At 44.2% G+C, this 17,796-nt stretch overlaps 2 protein-coding genes across 5 annotated transcripts in view; one reads left to right on the top strand and one right to left on the bottom strand.

Moving 5' to 3' along the window:
• The window catches only part of IPO11 (importin 11), a 518,704-nt gene that overhangs the window by 94,894 nt on the left and 406,014 nt on the right, over window positions 1–17,796 (bottom strand). The window lies entirely within an intron of this gene.
• Window positions 1,113–14,700, top strand: LOC143793607 (uncharacterized). The gene is made up of 5 exons (XM_077280671.1): window positions 1,113–1,190; window positions 11,175–11,249; window positions 12,072–12,270; window positions 12,425–12,587; window positions 13,377–14,700. The coding sequence occupies exons 1-5, from the start codon at window positions 1,113–1,115 to the stop codon at window positions 14,368–14,370; spliced, it is 1,509 nt and encodes a 502-aa protein (XP_077136786.1). The 3' UTR covers window positions 14,371–14,700.

Genomic DNA, 17,796 nt, shown 5'->3' with positions numbered 1-17,796 from the left:
AGGCTCCGAAATTGCACACTCTGGGGTAATACATCGCATCACTCCAATCAGTCAAACAAATTATTGAAAACCTTGCATATGGAAAGACTGGACGTGAAAAATCAGCAAAGGTCAATTTCTCTTTTACTGACATTTCTAACTGGAAACCCACTAAAATACTCAAGAATATGGAACTACATGTATTTCTCTCAAAATTACAGAACGTCATTCCCTAAACCAACCAATATCAACCTATAATTTATACAGAAGTAAAAGTCAGTGTCAGGGGCGTACACAGAAATCCTGGGGGCCCATATCCAAGGTATGAATTGGGGCCTCGATATGCCATTAAACAGCCCAACAGATACCCACAAAGGGTGACTGAGACCCCTCATCTAACCTGCTTCAATTGCAGAGGTTATCGTCAGGTGTTTGCTGTGTAAAACAGCTAGAACCCACTCATTATGGTGCAGGCTCAGCATGTGAGCTTATACCATACAAATCCTCCTGTAATACGTATTGTAGGGGTTTCAGCTCTCTGGTCATCGCTTGGACACACACAGGCACCAGGTTTTAACCAAAACAAAGTCAAGTTTATTGTCCTTCATAAACTTTTCATCCCAAAAAAGAAACCAGCTTACTCCAGCACAAAAGAATAACAACAAAATACAGTCATTTTCTTTTACGTAAGGCAAAACAAATCTCCAGTCTATCTCCCGCCTCAGCACAACACCATCTGCTGAGCTAACACATCTGCCTGTTATTAGGCCTGAAAGACCCGGACTGGAACTGGAGTATGGGAGCAACCTTTCCCACCCAGACTCTTTTGGTCGTTCCTAAATCCTGGACCCAGGATCCAGTGAAAATAAAACCATCTCCGCAATCTATTGCTAGTGGTGCCCTTTCTTTCAGGACTTACATCACCGAGGCCAGCCTTCTCAGTGACACATACCCACCCATACAGGACCTTACGTTCTGCTTTCTTACAATATACAGCGCACATTGGGATCGTTTTGTACTGGGCCACCCCCACTCATAGCAATTGCATGAATGGCGATCATTGGTGATACACCACTGATCAGCTGCGTGAACGTCTAGGAAAAGCATATGTTCAGGAGTCAATACTGGATGCAATGCGAAGGCTTGAAATGCTCATAGCGGTAGAGTTAAGTGACCAAGAAAAACAAAAGAAAAGGGGTATTGTAAAGATGGTAAGAAAGAGTCTGCCTTTTTTCTTCTTCTAGAAAGCCTGGTATTGCAGCTAAGCTGCATTCACTTGCACGGTCAGGTAGCTACTGACAAGTGAGTCATACCAAATCCTTTTTTAATCGTACATCATTACTTTAATTCTGCTTTTCTAATATAATAAGTTTTAGATCTGTTTATTTTTTTCACGGATATAGCATGTAACCATTTTGTGAAAAATGGTTGTTTCTGGCTTGATGAAAAACTCACATAAAAGAAAAAGTCTGTGGGGAAAAAAGAACGGATGGCGCACAAATGCTATCCGGGTCTCATCCGAGTGCTGTTGATTTTTACATTCTAACAGCTAGAGAAGCATCTTTTCTTACTTAGCAAATGACATGCAAATTGCTTCTTCAGAGGACTAGATCTCTAGTGCCTCCTATTGGAAGCAGCAATCCTTCAAGTCATTATCGACCCTTTAACGAACCTTGCCACATGACTAAGGGTACCGTCACACATTGAAATTTCCATCGCTACGACGTTACGATTCGTGACGTTCTAGCGATATCGTTACGATATCGCTGTGTCTGACACGCTACTGCGATCAGACACCCTGCTGAGAATCGTACGTCGTAGCAGATCGTTTGGAACTTTCTTTCGTCGCTTGATCACCCGCTGACATCGCTGGATCGTTGTGTGTGACAGCGATCCAGCGATGTCTTCGCTTGTAACCAGGGTAAACATCGGGTAACTAAGCGCAGGGCCGCGCTTAGTAACCCGATGTTTACCCTGGTTACAAGCGTAAACGTAAAAAAACAAACCGTGCATACTCACCCGTCGGTGTCCTTCAGGTCCCTTGCCGTCTGCTTCCTGCTCTGAGTGCCGGCCGGAAAGTGAGAGCAGATCACAGCGGTGCTGCGATCTGCTCTCACTGTACGGCTGCACTCAGAGCAGGAAGCAGACGGCAAGGGACCTGAAGGACACCGACGAGTGAGTATGTACTGTTTGTTTTTTTACATTTACGCTTGTAACCAGGGTAAACATCGGGTTACTAAGCGCGGCCCTGCGCTTAGTTACCCGATGTTTACCCTGGTTACCCGGGGACTTCGGCATCGCTCCAGCGCCGTGATTGCAACGTGTGACCGCAGTCTACGACGCTGGAGCGATATTCATACGACGCTGCGACGTCACGAATCGTGCCGTCGCAGAGATGAAAATTTCAATGTGTGACGGTACCCTTAGGATTAAAAAAAAGCTCAGAATCTCAGTTTGCAGACACAGTGTTTCGGGGTATTGCTCCTTATCAGTGCAAAGTACGAGATCTGATTTGGATAGGTGAGAGGCTTAAGACTGGGATCTAAGGGGTAACATTTCTCCTTCCGGAGAGAGACAAGCTTGACCTGGCATGCAAATGACAAAAACAGGGGCCACACTCATAGTAACAGACATCTGAATGAAGCCTAAGATCCTACAGGTTAACATTCCTGCTGCACCAACATCTAGTTTCTCTGTATTTAATTTTCTCCAGTCCAATTAGCGTTAGTTTATATTCTGCAATCACGGATGAAGGAACCGTCTTTCCGTGAATCGCAGACCTTGGCTTAATTTTAGTGCAAAAAAAAAAGTTTGAAAAAATCCATTTAATTTCATGGAAAGCTTAAAGTTCTACCCACAATGCACCTGAACGTGTATGCGTTAAGCAGCAAACCGCCTGCAGCTAAACAGCTGTGTGACATATGATAGAGGCAGACGTGCGAGAAGCATACAAATACCTTTGCCATCTCCCTGAACTGCACCTTTCTAGACGTTATCATTAGATTACACACGGTAACCTGCACACGTGCAGATTCTGTGCCGCACACTGTTCGCCAATTACCAGTGACATAAAACAGAGGGGTAACATTGGAATGACAGCGAAGATCAGCGCGCCTGGAGAGGTAGACGTGGCAGGACAGCTCATTAAAAGTTGTACCCATCCCTCCATTTGGCCGGATGAACCAGTTCTAGAGAACGCAGCAAACGTTGGAATTCTCATACAAGACTAAGGGTCCGATTCATTATTGCATTTGCGCCATTTTTCTTTCTAGTTTTTGGTATTTTTATTTGCATTTAATTCTTTTTTTTAATTTTCAGTTTTAAAAGTCTATTTTCTACATGTTTGCCTTCTTTTTAATGTTTGACATTGTTTGATGGGATTGGGGTTTCTAGATGTTTACGGCTGATTCATCAACAGAAAAATGTTTGAGCCAATGTACTCCGGCGTCGCCCTCTCCTGAGTGATTTTATTTATTTTGCGTAATTTGTGCAACATTTTAACAGAACATGCATCATTTTACAAGAAAAAGTTGCAATAATGGTTAAAGAGAAAAATAAAGAGCATTATTTAGTATTCACAAAATTCATCAAACGTGCACAATTTTGAAGGATTTGGCGTAAAATACGTTAACAAATACCAGAAAAAAAAATGTAACTTGAAAGACTCCATAAATAAGTCTGTGCCACTCACTTAGTGATTCCAGGGCATTAGTGATATAAAGTAGGGTTAGGTAATGTAATTTTTTACATTTATTTTATTCACTTATATAGCGCCATTAATTCTGCAACGCTTTACATACAGTTGTGGCCAAAAGTATTGACACCCCTGCAATTCTGTCAGATAATACTCAGCTTCTTCCTGAAAATGATTGCAAACACAAATTCTTTGGTATTATTATCTTCATTTAATTTGTCTTAAATGAAAAACACAAAAGAGAATGAAGCAAAACATTGATCATTTCACACAAAACTCCAAAAATGGGCCAGACAAAAGTATTGGCACCCTCAGCCTAATACTTGGTTGCACAACCTTTAGCCAAAATAACTGCGACCAACCGCTTCCGGTAACCATCAATGAGTTTCTTACAATGCTCTGCTGGAATTTTAGACCATTCTTCTTTGGCAAACTGCTCCAGGTCCCTGATATTTGAAGGGTGCCTTCTCCAAACTGCCATTTTTAGATCTCTCCACAGGCGTTCTATGGGATTCAGGTCTGGACTCATTGCTGGTCACCTTAGAAGTCTCCAGTGCTTTCTCTCAAACCATTTTCTAGTGCTTTTTGAAGTGTGTTTTGGGTCATTGTCCTGCTGGAAGACCCATGACCTCTTGAGGGAGACCCAGATTTCTCACACTGGGCCCTACATTATGTTGCAAAATTTGTTGGTAGTCTTCAGACTTCATAATGCCATGCACACGATTAAGCAGTCCAGTGCCAGCGGCAGCAAAGCAACCCCAAAACATCAGGGAACCTCCACCATGTTTGACTGTAGGGACCGTGTTCTTTTCTTTGAATGCCTCTTTTTTTCTCCTGTAAACTCTATGTTGATGCCTTTGCCCAAAAAGCTCTACTTTTGTCTCATCTGACCAGAGAACACATTCTTCCAAAACGTTTTAGGCTTTTTCAGGTAAGTTTTGGCAAACTCCAGCCTGGCTTTTTATGTCTCGGGGTAAGAAGTGGGGTCTTCCTGGGTCTCCTACCATACAGTCCCTTTTCATTCAGACACCGACGGATAGTACGGGTTGACACTGTTGGACCCTCGGACTGCAGGGCAGCTTGAACTTGTTTGGATGTTAGTCGAGGTTCTTTATCCAACATCCGCACACAATCTTGCATTGAAATCTCTTGTCAATTTTTCTTTTCCGTCCACATCTAGGGAGGTTAGCCACAGTGCCATGGGCTTTAAACTTCTTGATGACACTGCGCACGGTAGACACAGGAACATTCAGGTCTTTGGAGATGGACTTGTAGCCTTGAGATTGCTCATGCTTCCTCACAATTTGGTTTCTCAAGTCCTCAGACAGTTCTTTGGTCTTCTTTCTTTTCTCCATGCTCAATGTGGTACACACAAGGACACAGGACAGAGGTTGAGTCAACTTTAATCCATGTCAACTGGCTGCAGGTGTGATTTAGTTATTGCCACACCTGTTAGGTGCCACAGGTAAGTTACAGGTGCTGTTAATTACACAAATTAGAGAAGCATCACATGATTTTTTGAACAGTGCCAATACTTTTGTCCACCCCGTTTCTTATGTTTGGTGTGGAATTATATCCAATTTGGCTTTAGGACAATTCTTTTTGTGTTTTTTCATTTAAGACAAATTAAATGAAGATTATAATACCAAAGAATTTGTGTTTGCAATCATTTTCAGGAAGAAACTGAGTATTATTGCAGGGGTGTCAATACTTTTGGCCACAACTGTACGTTATCATCAGTGGCCCCATTGGGACTCACAATCTAAATTCCCTATCGGTATGTCTTTGGAGTGTGGGAGGAAACCGGAGAACCCAGAGGAAAGCCGACACAAACATGGAAACATGGGGGGAACATACAAACTCCTTGCAGATGTTCTTGGTGGTAATTGAACCCAAAACCTCAGCGCAGCAGAGCACCAGTGCTAACCACTGAATTGTGTAAAATATTATGAAAGATGCTTATTGCAGCATTATCCGCTTTGCCATTGCTTTGGAAATTAGGTTTGCAAGTGCACTCTTGTCGGTGCACTTGCAGTCTATGGCTCCTTCTTTCTTCTTCTGTCCCGCATCACCACCTGCTTATTGATTGATAGCAGAGACAGAGGTTCTACAACATGTCACCTATGCACTCCACTGTCAGCTAAGAATCGGGGGCAATACTGAAGGGTAAGAAAGAAAGAAGAGCCCACCAGTTCACTTGCAAACCTAATTTGATATCAATAAAAGCTGATTTTCAGCGCAAAGAATGGTTGTAAAATAGGTATCTTTCATAATCTTTTACACTGACCCAATCCAACAATGTCCCTGCGCAGGGTCGTGTATCTGACAGGTTCCTTTTAAACAGAGGCTCTGACGAATGTTGAAGAATTTGCAATTGAGTTCTATTTTCTGTTCTGTTCTAGGAACAGAATAATGGTACACATTTAGAAAATGGGTAAGTTACAGAATTAATCCAAAGTGAAGTAGAAGGGCCCCGGTGACTATAATTTGGTCCGTCTAGTTTCTGCGTTGTATCTACGGTCACACTCTGTCTCACATTGTGAGCTTTCTCATGACTGATCTGCTTAACAGATGCCATTAGTCCAATCCCAACGTACAACGTTACAGTACAGTCTACATCAAATGCGGCTGTGTGGAACAGGTTCAGGAACTGAGCCTGCAACTTACCAGGCAGATGTCGTCAATGTTATGCAACCAGCACCTGGTGCTAACCTGTACTGACACTGTGAAGGAACAAATTAAGAAAGATTCTCCACCTTGTGCAGCACAAATGCTGCATTCTGACAAGGTGGCTCTTTTAGTTATGATGCCTGCACACACTGAAATAAACGTTTATAAAATGTGCCCCCTCATACCGTGAAACCGTCCGGCAGGCGGGACTTTCCTTCCTTATCAGACGCAGCACAGCCATCACTCTGGGCCTGTGCGCGCAGGGCGCCGCCTTCTCTTGCAGCATTATCGTCCCCGGCGCCTGCGCTGTAAGTACGAAGGGCAGCGCAACTGCGCAGGCTCCGGGGACTCCCGCCTCCCGGACGGTTTCACGGTATGAGGGGGCACATTTTATAAACGTTTATTTCAGCGTGTGCAGGCATCATAACTAAAAGAGCTACCTTGTCAGAATGCAGCATTTGTGCTGCACAAGTTGGCTCTTTTAGTTACAAACGCCTGAGGGGGGTGACAAGTTCCCTTTAAACACAAAAAGAAAGGTTGAACTTGATGGGCCTAGGTCTTTTTTCAGCCTATGCAACTATGTAAAAGGTTTGAAAGGAGTCTCAGCACAAGCTATCGCCCGATATCTCTTCTACCTTATGCCTCAAAACTACTGGAACAACATGCCCATCTTGAACTGTCCTCCCACCTATCCTCCTGCTCCCTCTTTGACCTGTTACAATCTGGCTTCCGACCCCATCACTCAACTGAACCTGCCCTAATTAAAGTCACCAATGACCTACTAACTGCCAAGAGCTAGCAACACTACTCTGTCCTCCTTCTCCTGTCTTCTGCCCTTGACACTGTGGACCATTCCCTTCTGCTACAGATCCTCTCATCTCTTGGCATCACAGACTTGGCCCTATCCTGGATCTCGTCATATCTAACAGACCGAACATTCAGTGTCTCCCTCTCCCACACCACCTCCTCACTTTGCTCCTTGTCCGTCAGTGTTCCTCAAGGCTCTGTTCTAAGACCCCTACTCTTCTCCATATACACCTTCGGCCTGGGACAGCTCATAGAATCCCACGGTATGCAGTATCATCTCTACACCGATGACACGCAGATCTACCTATCCGGACCTGGCTTCACCTCCCTACTTATGAAAATCCCACACTGTCTGTCTGCTATCTCGGCCTTCTTTTCTGCTCGCTTTCTAAAACTGAACATGGACAAAACAGAATTCATCATATTTCCCCATCTCACTCTACCCCTCAACCAGACCTATCCATCAATGTCAATGGCTGCTCACTTTCCCCAGTCCCACACGCCCGGTGCCTCAGGGTGATCCTCGACTTTGCCTTCTCTTTCAAGCCACATATCCAAGCCCTTGCCTCCTCCTGCCGTCTCAAATTCAAAAATATTTCCCGGATCCGCGCATTCCATGACCACGACAAGACAAATACACTAGTGCACGCCCTTATCATCTCCCGTCTTGACTACTGAAACCTCCTACTCTCTGGCCTCCCCTCTAGCACTCTGGCACCACTCCAGTCCATCCTTCACTCTGCTGCCCGACTAATCTACCTGTCTCCTCGCTATTCCCCAGCCTCTCCCCTATGCCAAGACCTTCACTGGCTTCCTATCACCCAGAGACTCCAGTTCAAAACTCTTACTATGGCCTACAAAGCCATCCACAACCTGTCTCCTCCATACATCTGCGATATGGTTTCCCGGTACTTACCTACACATAACCTCCGATCCTCTCAAGATCTCCTTCTCTACTCCCCTCTCATCTTTTCTTCCTACAACCGCATCCAAGACTTCTCCCGTGCTTCCCCCATACTCTGGAACTCTCTACCATAACACATCAGACTCTCGCCTACCATAGAAACCTTCAAAAAGAACCTGAAGACTCACCTCTTACGACAAGCCTACAGCCTGCAGTGATCCTCAACCTACTGAACCGCCGCACAACCAGCTATACCCTCTCCTACTGTATCCTCACCCATCCCCTGCCGACAGTGAGCCCTCGCGGGCAGGGTCCTCCCTCCTCCTGTACCTCTTAGTGCCTTGTTTTTTTGCTCATGTTTAATATATGTGTCTATATTTGCCCCCTTTTCACATGTAAAGTGCCATGGAATAAATGGCGCTATAAAAATGTATAATAATAATAATAATCTGAAGCAAATATTTCAATGACAAAAGTTTTAGGTCTTTTGCGCTTTTAGCAGGATGTAAAATTGGATCTTTATTATAAAATGGAAAGGTAATAGACTCGAATAGAAAATTATACAAGTCTCCATTATACAGTGATCACATGAGCTATAAGAGATGGTTAGTAAAGAGCCTCTCTCCCTGGAGGACCATGACTTCAGTAAGGAACATGCAATACCTCATTAGCCCTGTGGTGTCACTGCAGAGAAACCAAACACTTGTATACAGCCAATTTGTGGGCTCTCATCAGTGGGACACTAAGTACGGTAAAGCAGGTTTTTGATGGACATTTTAAGCAAAAAAATAAGAATTATTTAAAGCAGACAACACAATGATGTAAGGCTGAATCATTGGATAATGTTATCCTATAGTATAGCATCTTGCAAATATTCTATTCACCTACAGTATGTCTTTGCTAATCCCCTCCTTAGCAATAAGAAGGAAATGTTAATACATGTAAATTAGATAAGGAGAGTTGCATATTAGGGATAAGTGGACTACTGGGAGTTCAGGTATGTCAGGTTCGACAGAACTGTAGTCCAAGATTCAGTTTGGATACCAGAATTTGAACCCCAAACAAATCAATGGGGACCAGAACTATGGAGCTGGAAAATCTCTCTCTCCTCTCTGACCTGTAAAGCGCACTCCAGGGAAGGGTTCAGGTTCGCTCATCATCACTATTGTCTAGCAATTAACAATTTTATGGTGGAATTATGTACATAACCATGGGATTAGGGATAAAAAAAATCTTGTCATTGTTTGTATATATTAGAAACACAGAAGGTGCTTCAGTATATAACATTCGATAAAATAAGTACCTTTATAATTTACATTCCGCAATATAACTGACGCATTTTGGACAATTCGTCCTAATTTATTTCTATTAGAAACAAAGCTAACACGGTAATTCTGAGGCTACGTTCACATTTGCGGTGTGCGCCGCAGCGTCGTCGCCGCACCAAAACGCATGCGGCGTGCGGCCCTATCTTTAACATTGGGGCCGCATGGCGCCGCATGTACATGCGTTGTCATGCGTTTTGGTGCGTTGTACGCCGCATGCGGCGTTAGGGCGCACCTGTCAGGGCGCGGCAAACGCAACATGTTGCATTTTTTTGGCGGCGCAGACTTTGGAAAAAACGCATGCGTCGTGTTTGCGTCGTCAATGCGGCTTTTTTCCCATTGACTTGTATTGACAACGCAGACGACGCAAGTACTTGCGTCGTGGTGCGTTGTACGACGCATGCGTTTTCCAATAAAAAATGCAAAACATTGTCTAGACTTTTGTCTAGACAAAAAAACCCCACTATATATAGAGATAAAAAAAGGGGTTTGGCATTGTCTTTCACAAGGCTATCTACAGAGAAGACTGACTGAAGGGAATCTGCTTTCCAAACCTGTAAGTATATATTTCTCTTTGCATATTTTTTATTCTGTGTGTTATTTTTTGATTTGGATTTAATTTGTGCAATGTTTGGTCTGTGCTATTGTACGGTTATGGCACTGTGGGTTGTTAGTGAAAAATTGTGTTTTTTAATCTTGTTTTGATGTACTTCTGGCGTTATATGATGGCGTTTATTGTCACCGGCCTTGCTTGGTTTTGGATTGGTTTTATGGATTTGGGGTTGTTCTGGTGTCATGCGGTTGTTCAATGTCTTTAAATTTGGCAGATTTTTATGTTAAATTTCTGGTGCATGTTTTTCTGGTTTCTATTGTTGGGGGTAACCGTATGGCATTTTCTTGGCTCATGTCTTGCTGTGTTTTATGCTGTTGGCATTTTTTTTTCTTTCCTTGGGTGTCTTTTCTTGCTGGTGGGGGGGCTACATTTATGATGTTTCATTTGTATTGTATTGTTCTGTGCTGCTATGCCATTCTATTTTCAATTGTATTTTCCCTTTTTTTTTTTTTTTTTTTAACTGATGGTTTTATGTCGTTTTCCCCATGGCTTCCGTATGTATCTCCTTTCTTGAATGTTTCCATTGACAAGTGTGTAGTATGGCCTTTTTTTTTTTTTTAGTTGGGGGCCTTTTTTTAAAAATTTATTGTGTTTTCTTTTCATTTGGACTATGTTTTATCTTTTGGGTTGCTGTATATTGTAACAGCGGTTGTCCCGTAATGTTTATTGCTTATTATCTAGAATGTTATTTAGCGCCTTTTTCTGATGTATTTTGGTGGATGTCACCAGATGGTGTTGTTTTGGATTATGTCTTGTTGTAATTGTAAATTATGGCGTTCATTAGTTTGCTTATTTCATTGTGCCTTTTTTTTTTCCTGTAGAAATTTTTACATAGGTGTCTATTTTTTCTGAATTTTATTTGGTTCTATTCTTGTATTGTTTCTTCGATTGTGTTCTCTTGCAATGTATGGCGTTGTGGTGTCGCTTTTTGAGTTTGCATTGTCCTATCAGTCAACAGTCAATTGTGGTTGTTTTAATGTTTTGGGCCTATTTTATTGTATGTGGCATTGGATGTGATTTTTTGCTCATTTTTTTCATTGCAGAACAAACTTGCAAGAATGCCAAGTTCTTCGGAGCATAGCCAATCGGCGCGGGGGAGTGCGGTGAGTAATTATGTCTAGTTGCTTACAATTCGCTGCCATTTGTAGCATTGACAATAATTTTTGTATACAATTTTTCCAGGCTTCTTCAAGTGAGGGGGAAGACGGTCAGCGGGAGCAGAGAGATCGGGGCCAAGATGTGGCGTCAGGCCGGCGAGTGAGTATTTTTTTTCTTTCTTTTTTTTTTTTCAGTAGCATCCTGCTGTGAGGAACATTACATTTGAGGAGCATCCTGCTTTCACTAGGGATGTTTACTAAGCTTAGGCCCCCGTCACACATAGCGAGATCGCTAGCGAGATCGCTGCTGAGTCACTAGTTTTGTGACGCAACAGCGACCTCAGTAGCGATCTCGCTATGTGTGACACGTACCAGCGATCAGGCCCCTGCTGTGAGATCGCTGGCCGTGTTGGAATGGCCTGGGCCGTTTTTTGGTCGTTGAGGTCCCGCTGACATCGCTGAATCGGTGTGTGTGACACCGATCCAGCGATGTCTTCACTGGTAACCAGGGTAAACATCGGGTTACTAAGCGCAGGGCCGCGCTTAGTAACCCGATGTTTACCCTGGTTACCCGGATGCTGCAGGGGGACTTCGGCATCGTTGAAGACAGTTTCAACGATGCTGAATTCGGTCCCCTGATCGTTGGTCGCTGGAGAGAGCGGTCTGTGTGACAGCTCCCCAGCAACCACACAACGACTTACCAACGATCACGGCCAGGCAGTATCGCTATTCGTGATCGTTGGTAAATCGCTATGTGAGACGGGGCCTTTGTACATTATAGATTTTCAGGGCAGCAAGTATTGGGGGAAGGTAAAATAAAGTTGAACTCCCTGCACACAAACATTCCAAAACACAGGTGTAGAAAACATCAATATACATACATCAAATGGCAAAGGATAGGGCAAAGGTACCTATCATTCCAGGTACTGGTGGTTGTTATTATTTGCATATTTTTAACCTATTTGTTTTCTAATTTTTCTAGGTTTCACAACGGGACCAAGGAGACAGTGGAATAGATGTGGACCTCCTGATCTCCAGCATCCAGGAGCGTGGCCCGTTGTGGGACAGCCGTGACCCTCGGCACATGGACCAGGTGGTGTCGAGGCGTTTGTGGGCAGAGGTGGCAAAGTCGCTGTGGGATGGCTTTGACAGTGCCTCAGCGAAGGCCAAAGGCAACTTTAGTGAGTATTGCAGATACGCTGCTATGACCCATCTTGCCAGGATAAACACAACCGTGTGTGATGCGATCAACGCCTAAACTTTGCATCGCTCACGGTTGTTTTATCCTTTTAAAATGCTAAATATGTAACCATTTTTTTGTCTTTACATTCACAGTGAAAAAGTTGAGGACCAGATGGCGATCCATGAAGGACCGTTTCAATAAGGGGATCCGTGCTGCGGAGGAGCAAGCTCGGAGTGGTGCTGCTGCGTCCAAGTCGGTGCCCTACAAATATAACAGGGCACTCCAGTTCCTAAGACCGGTCCTTGGCCGCCGACAGTAAGTATTTTGGCCACATAACATATTGCACAGCCACATTGTACATTGCCCAGACACATAGCATATTGCACAGCCACATAGTACATTGCCCAGCCACGTACATTGTGCATCCACATAGTAGATTGCCAGGCCACTATATCGCAGCCACATAGTACACGTTCTAGCTACATATACACATAGTATATTTCCAAAGGAACATAGTGTATTGGCCATCCATGTAGTCATTGTAGCATTTTGGCCATCCTTTTACCCTAGTGGAATGGTATATAGCCCATTAGTAATTTTTTGGTTAGGCGTGAGTCATTGTAGTCCATGACAGGTTACGTTCTGAGTCAGGGTAGTTCTGATCGCATGAATAATGATGACGTCTGGATCACATGATCCTAACGTCATGGCCGTTCCTGCGATCAGATCAGCAAAGTGTTTTTTTTTTAAAGTTTTTTTTAAATGTTTTTTTTTACTTTAAATTTTTTACTAATTTGGCGGCATAGGCAGCATCAAGAAAGATTTTTTTTTTAAAAAATGTTTTAAAACGATGACAGAGGTATGCATTGACTTTTGCAGCGGGAATGACCAGTCATTTTCTACCGTAGGTATGTCCATGATTGTTATCGTCAGCCCTAATGGTCAGCTGGCGGTAACAATCAGCAATTTATTATAGGCAACACAGACTGAGAGACAGGGGATTGTAATGTATTGATGTGTCATGTAATGTTAATTTTTTAACAGGAGTTGGCGTATGTGATAGGTTATTAATTGAAGACTAATTTTTTCCTTATCTTTTCACAGGACACACAGCAGCACCCTCCAGCGAGCTCCCCCCTGTGAAGCGGAACTTCATGGATCGCCATCTGACCCGTCACAGCCCTCCCACAGCGACAGCAGGCTTGCACCACCATCATCTGGAGAACCGGCTGCCGGTACATCAGGTTTTCCCCTGCCCGAGGCCTCTGGCGCACCTTCGTTCGGGAATTCCCGACAGCGCCAGCGGGCCTCGGACAGGTCAGTCATGCCCGAATTTTTGCACTTGGGCACGGTGTTCCAGAACGGTTTCAAGGCGTTGAGCGATAAAATGTCCAGTATGGAACGGCGCCTTGAAATCCTGGAAGCCGAGCTCTCAAATCCGGCAAAGCATTTTTTAAGTACAATTGCTAAAGGCATGGTGGAAAACCTTACGCCGGAACTCCAGATTTCGGTGATGCAGGACTGCAACAATTCCTACGTGAGGGCTCTGCAGCAGTCTCGGCGCATGCAGTCAGCGACACTGCCAGTAGTACCGTCGCTGGCTAGCATGACTCCGACTACTGCTGCAGAGCCACTCCAGCCAACCCACCCTGGTCCAAGTGCCGAGCGACGCCACCACAGGCACCATAGCAGTGTGCCGCCGACTCCTGCTCCTGCCAGGCCCTCATCCTCCCGCAGCCATCATTCTAGGGGAGATCGTGGAAAGAAAAGAAAAAGAAAACACAAAAGCAAGAGGACACGCACTGAGGCTCTGGCTGTTCCAGTACAAACAACAAGTAGACGTCGGGGCTCTAGCCGCAGTAGGAGCAGCCAGAGCCAACCAAGAACCTCACAAAGGCTCGTGTTGCCTCCTCCCTCCCCTACAGGGGTGGCGGTTTCCTCCCCATTAGACCCTGCGGAGGGTTTAGACCTGCCATCCAGCCTCCTGGACTATAATAGGTCAACATCCTCCTCCTCCTCGTCATCCTCATTTTCCGCTCCCCATTCCGAAAAAGAAACCTACCATTCCCCCATGGTGGCACAGGTTGATACCCCCTAAGTTTATTTCCCCTTTTTTTTTTCTGTTTCCCCCCAATAAAAAATTTTGGTTTTAATACAATATTTGCTCTTATTTTCCTGTATACTTCTCAGCAAGTCACACCGTGCGCCGTCTACACATATTTTGTGCTTCAAACAACTCATATATGCAATGTCAGACACTATTTTTACCATTTTTATTTTGCCTTTTTTGGTGTGTCTCTCATTGCTGTATGAGGTGTTCACAAACAATAAAAGTGTATGAGGTGTTTTCAATCACTAAGGCTATGTGTCCACGCTCAGGATTGCATGAGGATTTGGTCATGATTTTACATAAGTATTTGTAACCCAAAACCAGGAGTGGGTGATAAATACAGAAGTGGATCAGATGTTTCTATTCTACTTTGCCTCTAATTGTTCCACTCCTGGTTTTGTATTACAAATACTGAATAAAAATCGTGACAAAATCATGATGCAATCCTGAACGTGGACACATACCGTAAAGGTACCTTCACACTTAACAATGCTGCAGCGAAACATACAATGATGCAGATCACTGCAGCATCGCTATTTGGTCGCTGGAGAGCTGTCTGTGTGACAGCTCTCCAGCGACCAACGATGCCGAGATCCCCGTGTAACCAGGGTAAACATCAGGTTGCTAAGCGCAGGCCGCCGCGCTTCCGATGATTACCCTGGTTACCAGTGTTAAATGTAAATAAAACAACAGTACATACACTCAGAATTGCGTCCCCCGGCGTCCGCTTCCCTGCCCTGACTGAGTGACGGCCCTAACAGCAGAGCGGTCACATCACCGCTGTGCTGTGCATTCAGTTTCCGGCCGGCGCTCAGTCAGTGCAGGAAGCATACGCCGGGGGACGCGAAGATGAGTATATGTACTGTTTTTTTTGTAAACTTTCACACTGGGAAACAGGGTAAATATCAGTTTGCTATGCGCCGCCCTACGCTTAGTAACCCGATATTTACCCTGATTACCATTGTAAAACATCGCTGGTATCGTTGATTTTGCTGTCAAACACAACGATACACGGCGATCTGACAAACAAATAAATATGTTATATGGTATGGTATAAATTTTGTCTTTGAAGCAGGGTAGAAAACTTAAGAAAATTTTTTTATTAAAACACAACATTTTAAAAACAAAGGGTTCCAAGTTTTTTAGATAAGGCACATTACATTGGTGAACTATTTTTAGCATAGTCACACCAGAATACAGTCCAACAGTTTACTACACCATTGTATCTTGCCATGACAGACGGCCAACATCTGACACAAAATAGGCCGCAAAACGATCCCTCATCTGCGCAATTTCCACACTTGTCCTCAGAGGATGATCATGGAAATTGGGCAATGGGTTGGCTATGGTTTCATCGAGATCAACGTTCAGTCTCTCTTTGGCCAGAATAAAATTGTGGAGAACCACACACGCCTTCACCACCTCATCCACTGTCTCAGTTTTCAGATTAATGGCGGATCCTAATATCCGCCATTTGGACACAAGGATGCCAAAGGCGCACTCCACAGTCCTTCTGGCCCTGGACAGTCTGTAATTGAACACCCTTTTCGTATGGTCCAAGCCCCGACTGGAGTAGGGTTTCAATAGGTTGGCAGACATTTGGAATGCCTCATCCCCAACCACAACAAATGGCATCGCAGGGCCTTCGGTGTGGGGAAGAGGTCGTGGCTGGGGGAAATTGAAATTGCTGCCATATAATTTTTGGCCCATATCCGACTCTTTGAATGTGCGCGAGTCATTTGAACGGCCAAACGCACCAATGTCGACTGCGAGAAAACGGCAGTCCGCACCGGCAATTGCCATCAGCACAGTGGAAAAATATTTTTTGTAGTTGTAGAAAAGGGATCCACTTTTCCCTGGCTTGGTAATCCGAATGTGCTTGCCATCCACCGCGCCAATACAGTTTGGAAACGAACACACTTCCTCAAATTTCTCGGCGTTGGCCAACCAGATATCGCTTGTAGGGACGGGTAAAAATTCTTCCCGGAGATTATCCCACAAAGCGCGGCAGGTCTCAGCAAGAATTCCGGAGAGAGTGGAGACTCCAATCCGGAACTGAAATTGAAGGGATCGCAAGGTCTCTCCGGTAGCCAGGAAACTGCCAAGAAGATAAAGAAATTACATTAGTACATTGCAATTTATAAAAGTACATTGACCATACCACCCCCAAAAAAAATTAAGAAAAAAAAAAAAAAAAAGGGAAGATGTGAACGTAGCCGAACATATCTCAGTCATTCAAACAGCTACGTACCGTAGAGTCACCAGAAGCCGCTCCTCTGCGGAAATAGCTCTCCAGAGCTGCGTGTCCTGCCTGCTAATGGCTCCTTCCACCCGACGCAGAAGATACCGGAAGCTCTCCTGAGACATCCTGGTGTACTCGAAATATTTCTCCAGGTTCTCATTCAGTTCGCCAAACAAGCTATGGTATGCTCCACGGCTCTCCCGGACTTCCAAGATAGGGTGTATCCAAAATCGGCGATGAATCCATCTCCGTTTTTCTCTTTCTCTTTGATGAGCACAGGCGACAGCATAGGCATGAGCCAAGGCAAATTCCATCTCCATATCCATGACGATACTGTCCATGGGACGCTCCATCATGAATACCAGCAAAATGGGAGGAATTCATGTCTGCCATGGTATATATACACAATTACATAAACACCAACCCTCTTCTAGCCATTGGTGGTCCTTATCTATTGTGTAGACACTTTTTTTTGTGGGTGGGATGAAGAATGACTCACTGCACAAAAAACGCATGCGGCGCAAAACGCTGCGTTTTTTGTTGAAAACGCAACTGCGTTTACAAAAAACGCTGCGTTTTGCGCCGCATGCGTTGAAAGCATGCGGCGCAAAACGCAGCGTTGTGCATGCGTTTTGCTGCGTTTTTGTTTGCGTTGTGCGTTGCGGCGACGACGCTGCGGCGCACACCGCAAATGTGAACGTAGCCTGAGAAAGATTAGTGAGCTGATCTCATATTTTCTTTAATTCTGCTACAAGTATTTCATTAATTGCTTCTTTTTTAAGAAAATATTTGGCTTAGATTAAACTAAGGCATACGCATTAGCAGTTTAATTATTTGTTTTTGGTGACATTCATTCCCATTGATTTGAAAGGCAAAGTTGTTGACAACATTCAGAGATACAATTCTTTTCAGAGTTATGACAAAGGGCAAAGCCGAGTGACACGACCATTCCTTGGTGGCGGACTGTGAGCCAAGACAGATGTCTGTGAGGTGTGACCCACAGAAGATTGGGAATTCATGTGCTTATCAGTCAGCTTTCCAAATCTATGCTTACTTCATTTGAGGAAAAAACTCAAAAGCAGGGAAAAACTGAAGGATATTTCTGAAATTTTAGCAGGTTTTCTTTCTTTTTCACAATTTCTTTTGCATTAATTAAAATCCCTTAATCCTAA

Source organism: Ranitomeya variabilis, chromosome 1 (genome assembly GCF_051348905.1).
Source record: "Ranitomeya variabilis isolate aRanVar5 chromosome 1, aRanVar5.hap1, whole genome shotgun sequence".
Classification (NCBI taxonomy): domain Eukaryota; kingdom Metazoa; phylum Chordata; class Amphibia; order Anura; family Dendrobatidae; genus Ranitomeya; species Ranitomeya variabilis.
Note: the sequence above shows the minus strand (reverse complement) of the source record. Positions and strands in the feature narration are given on the sequence as shown.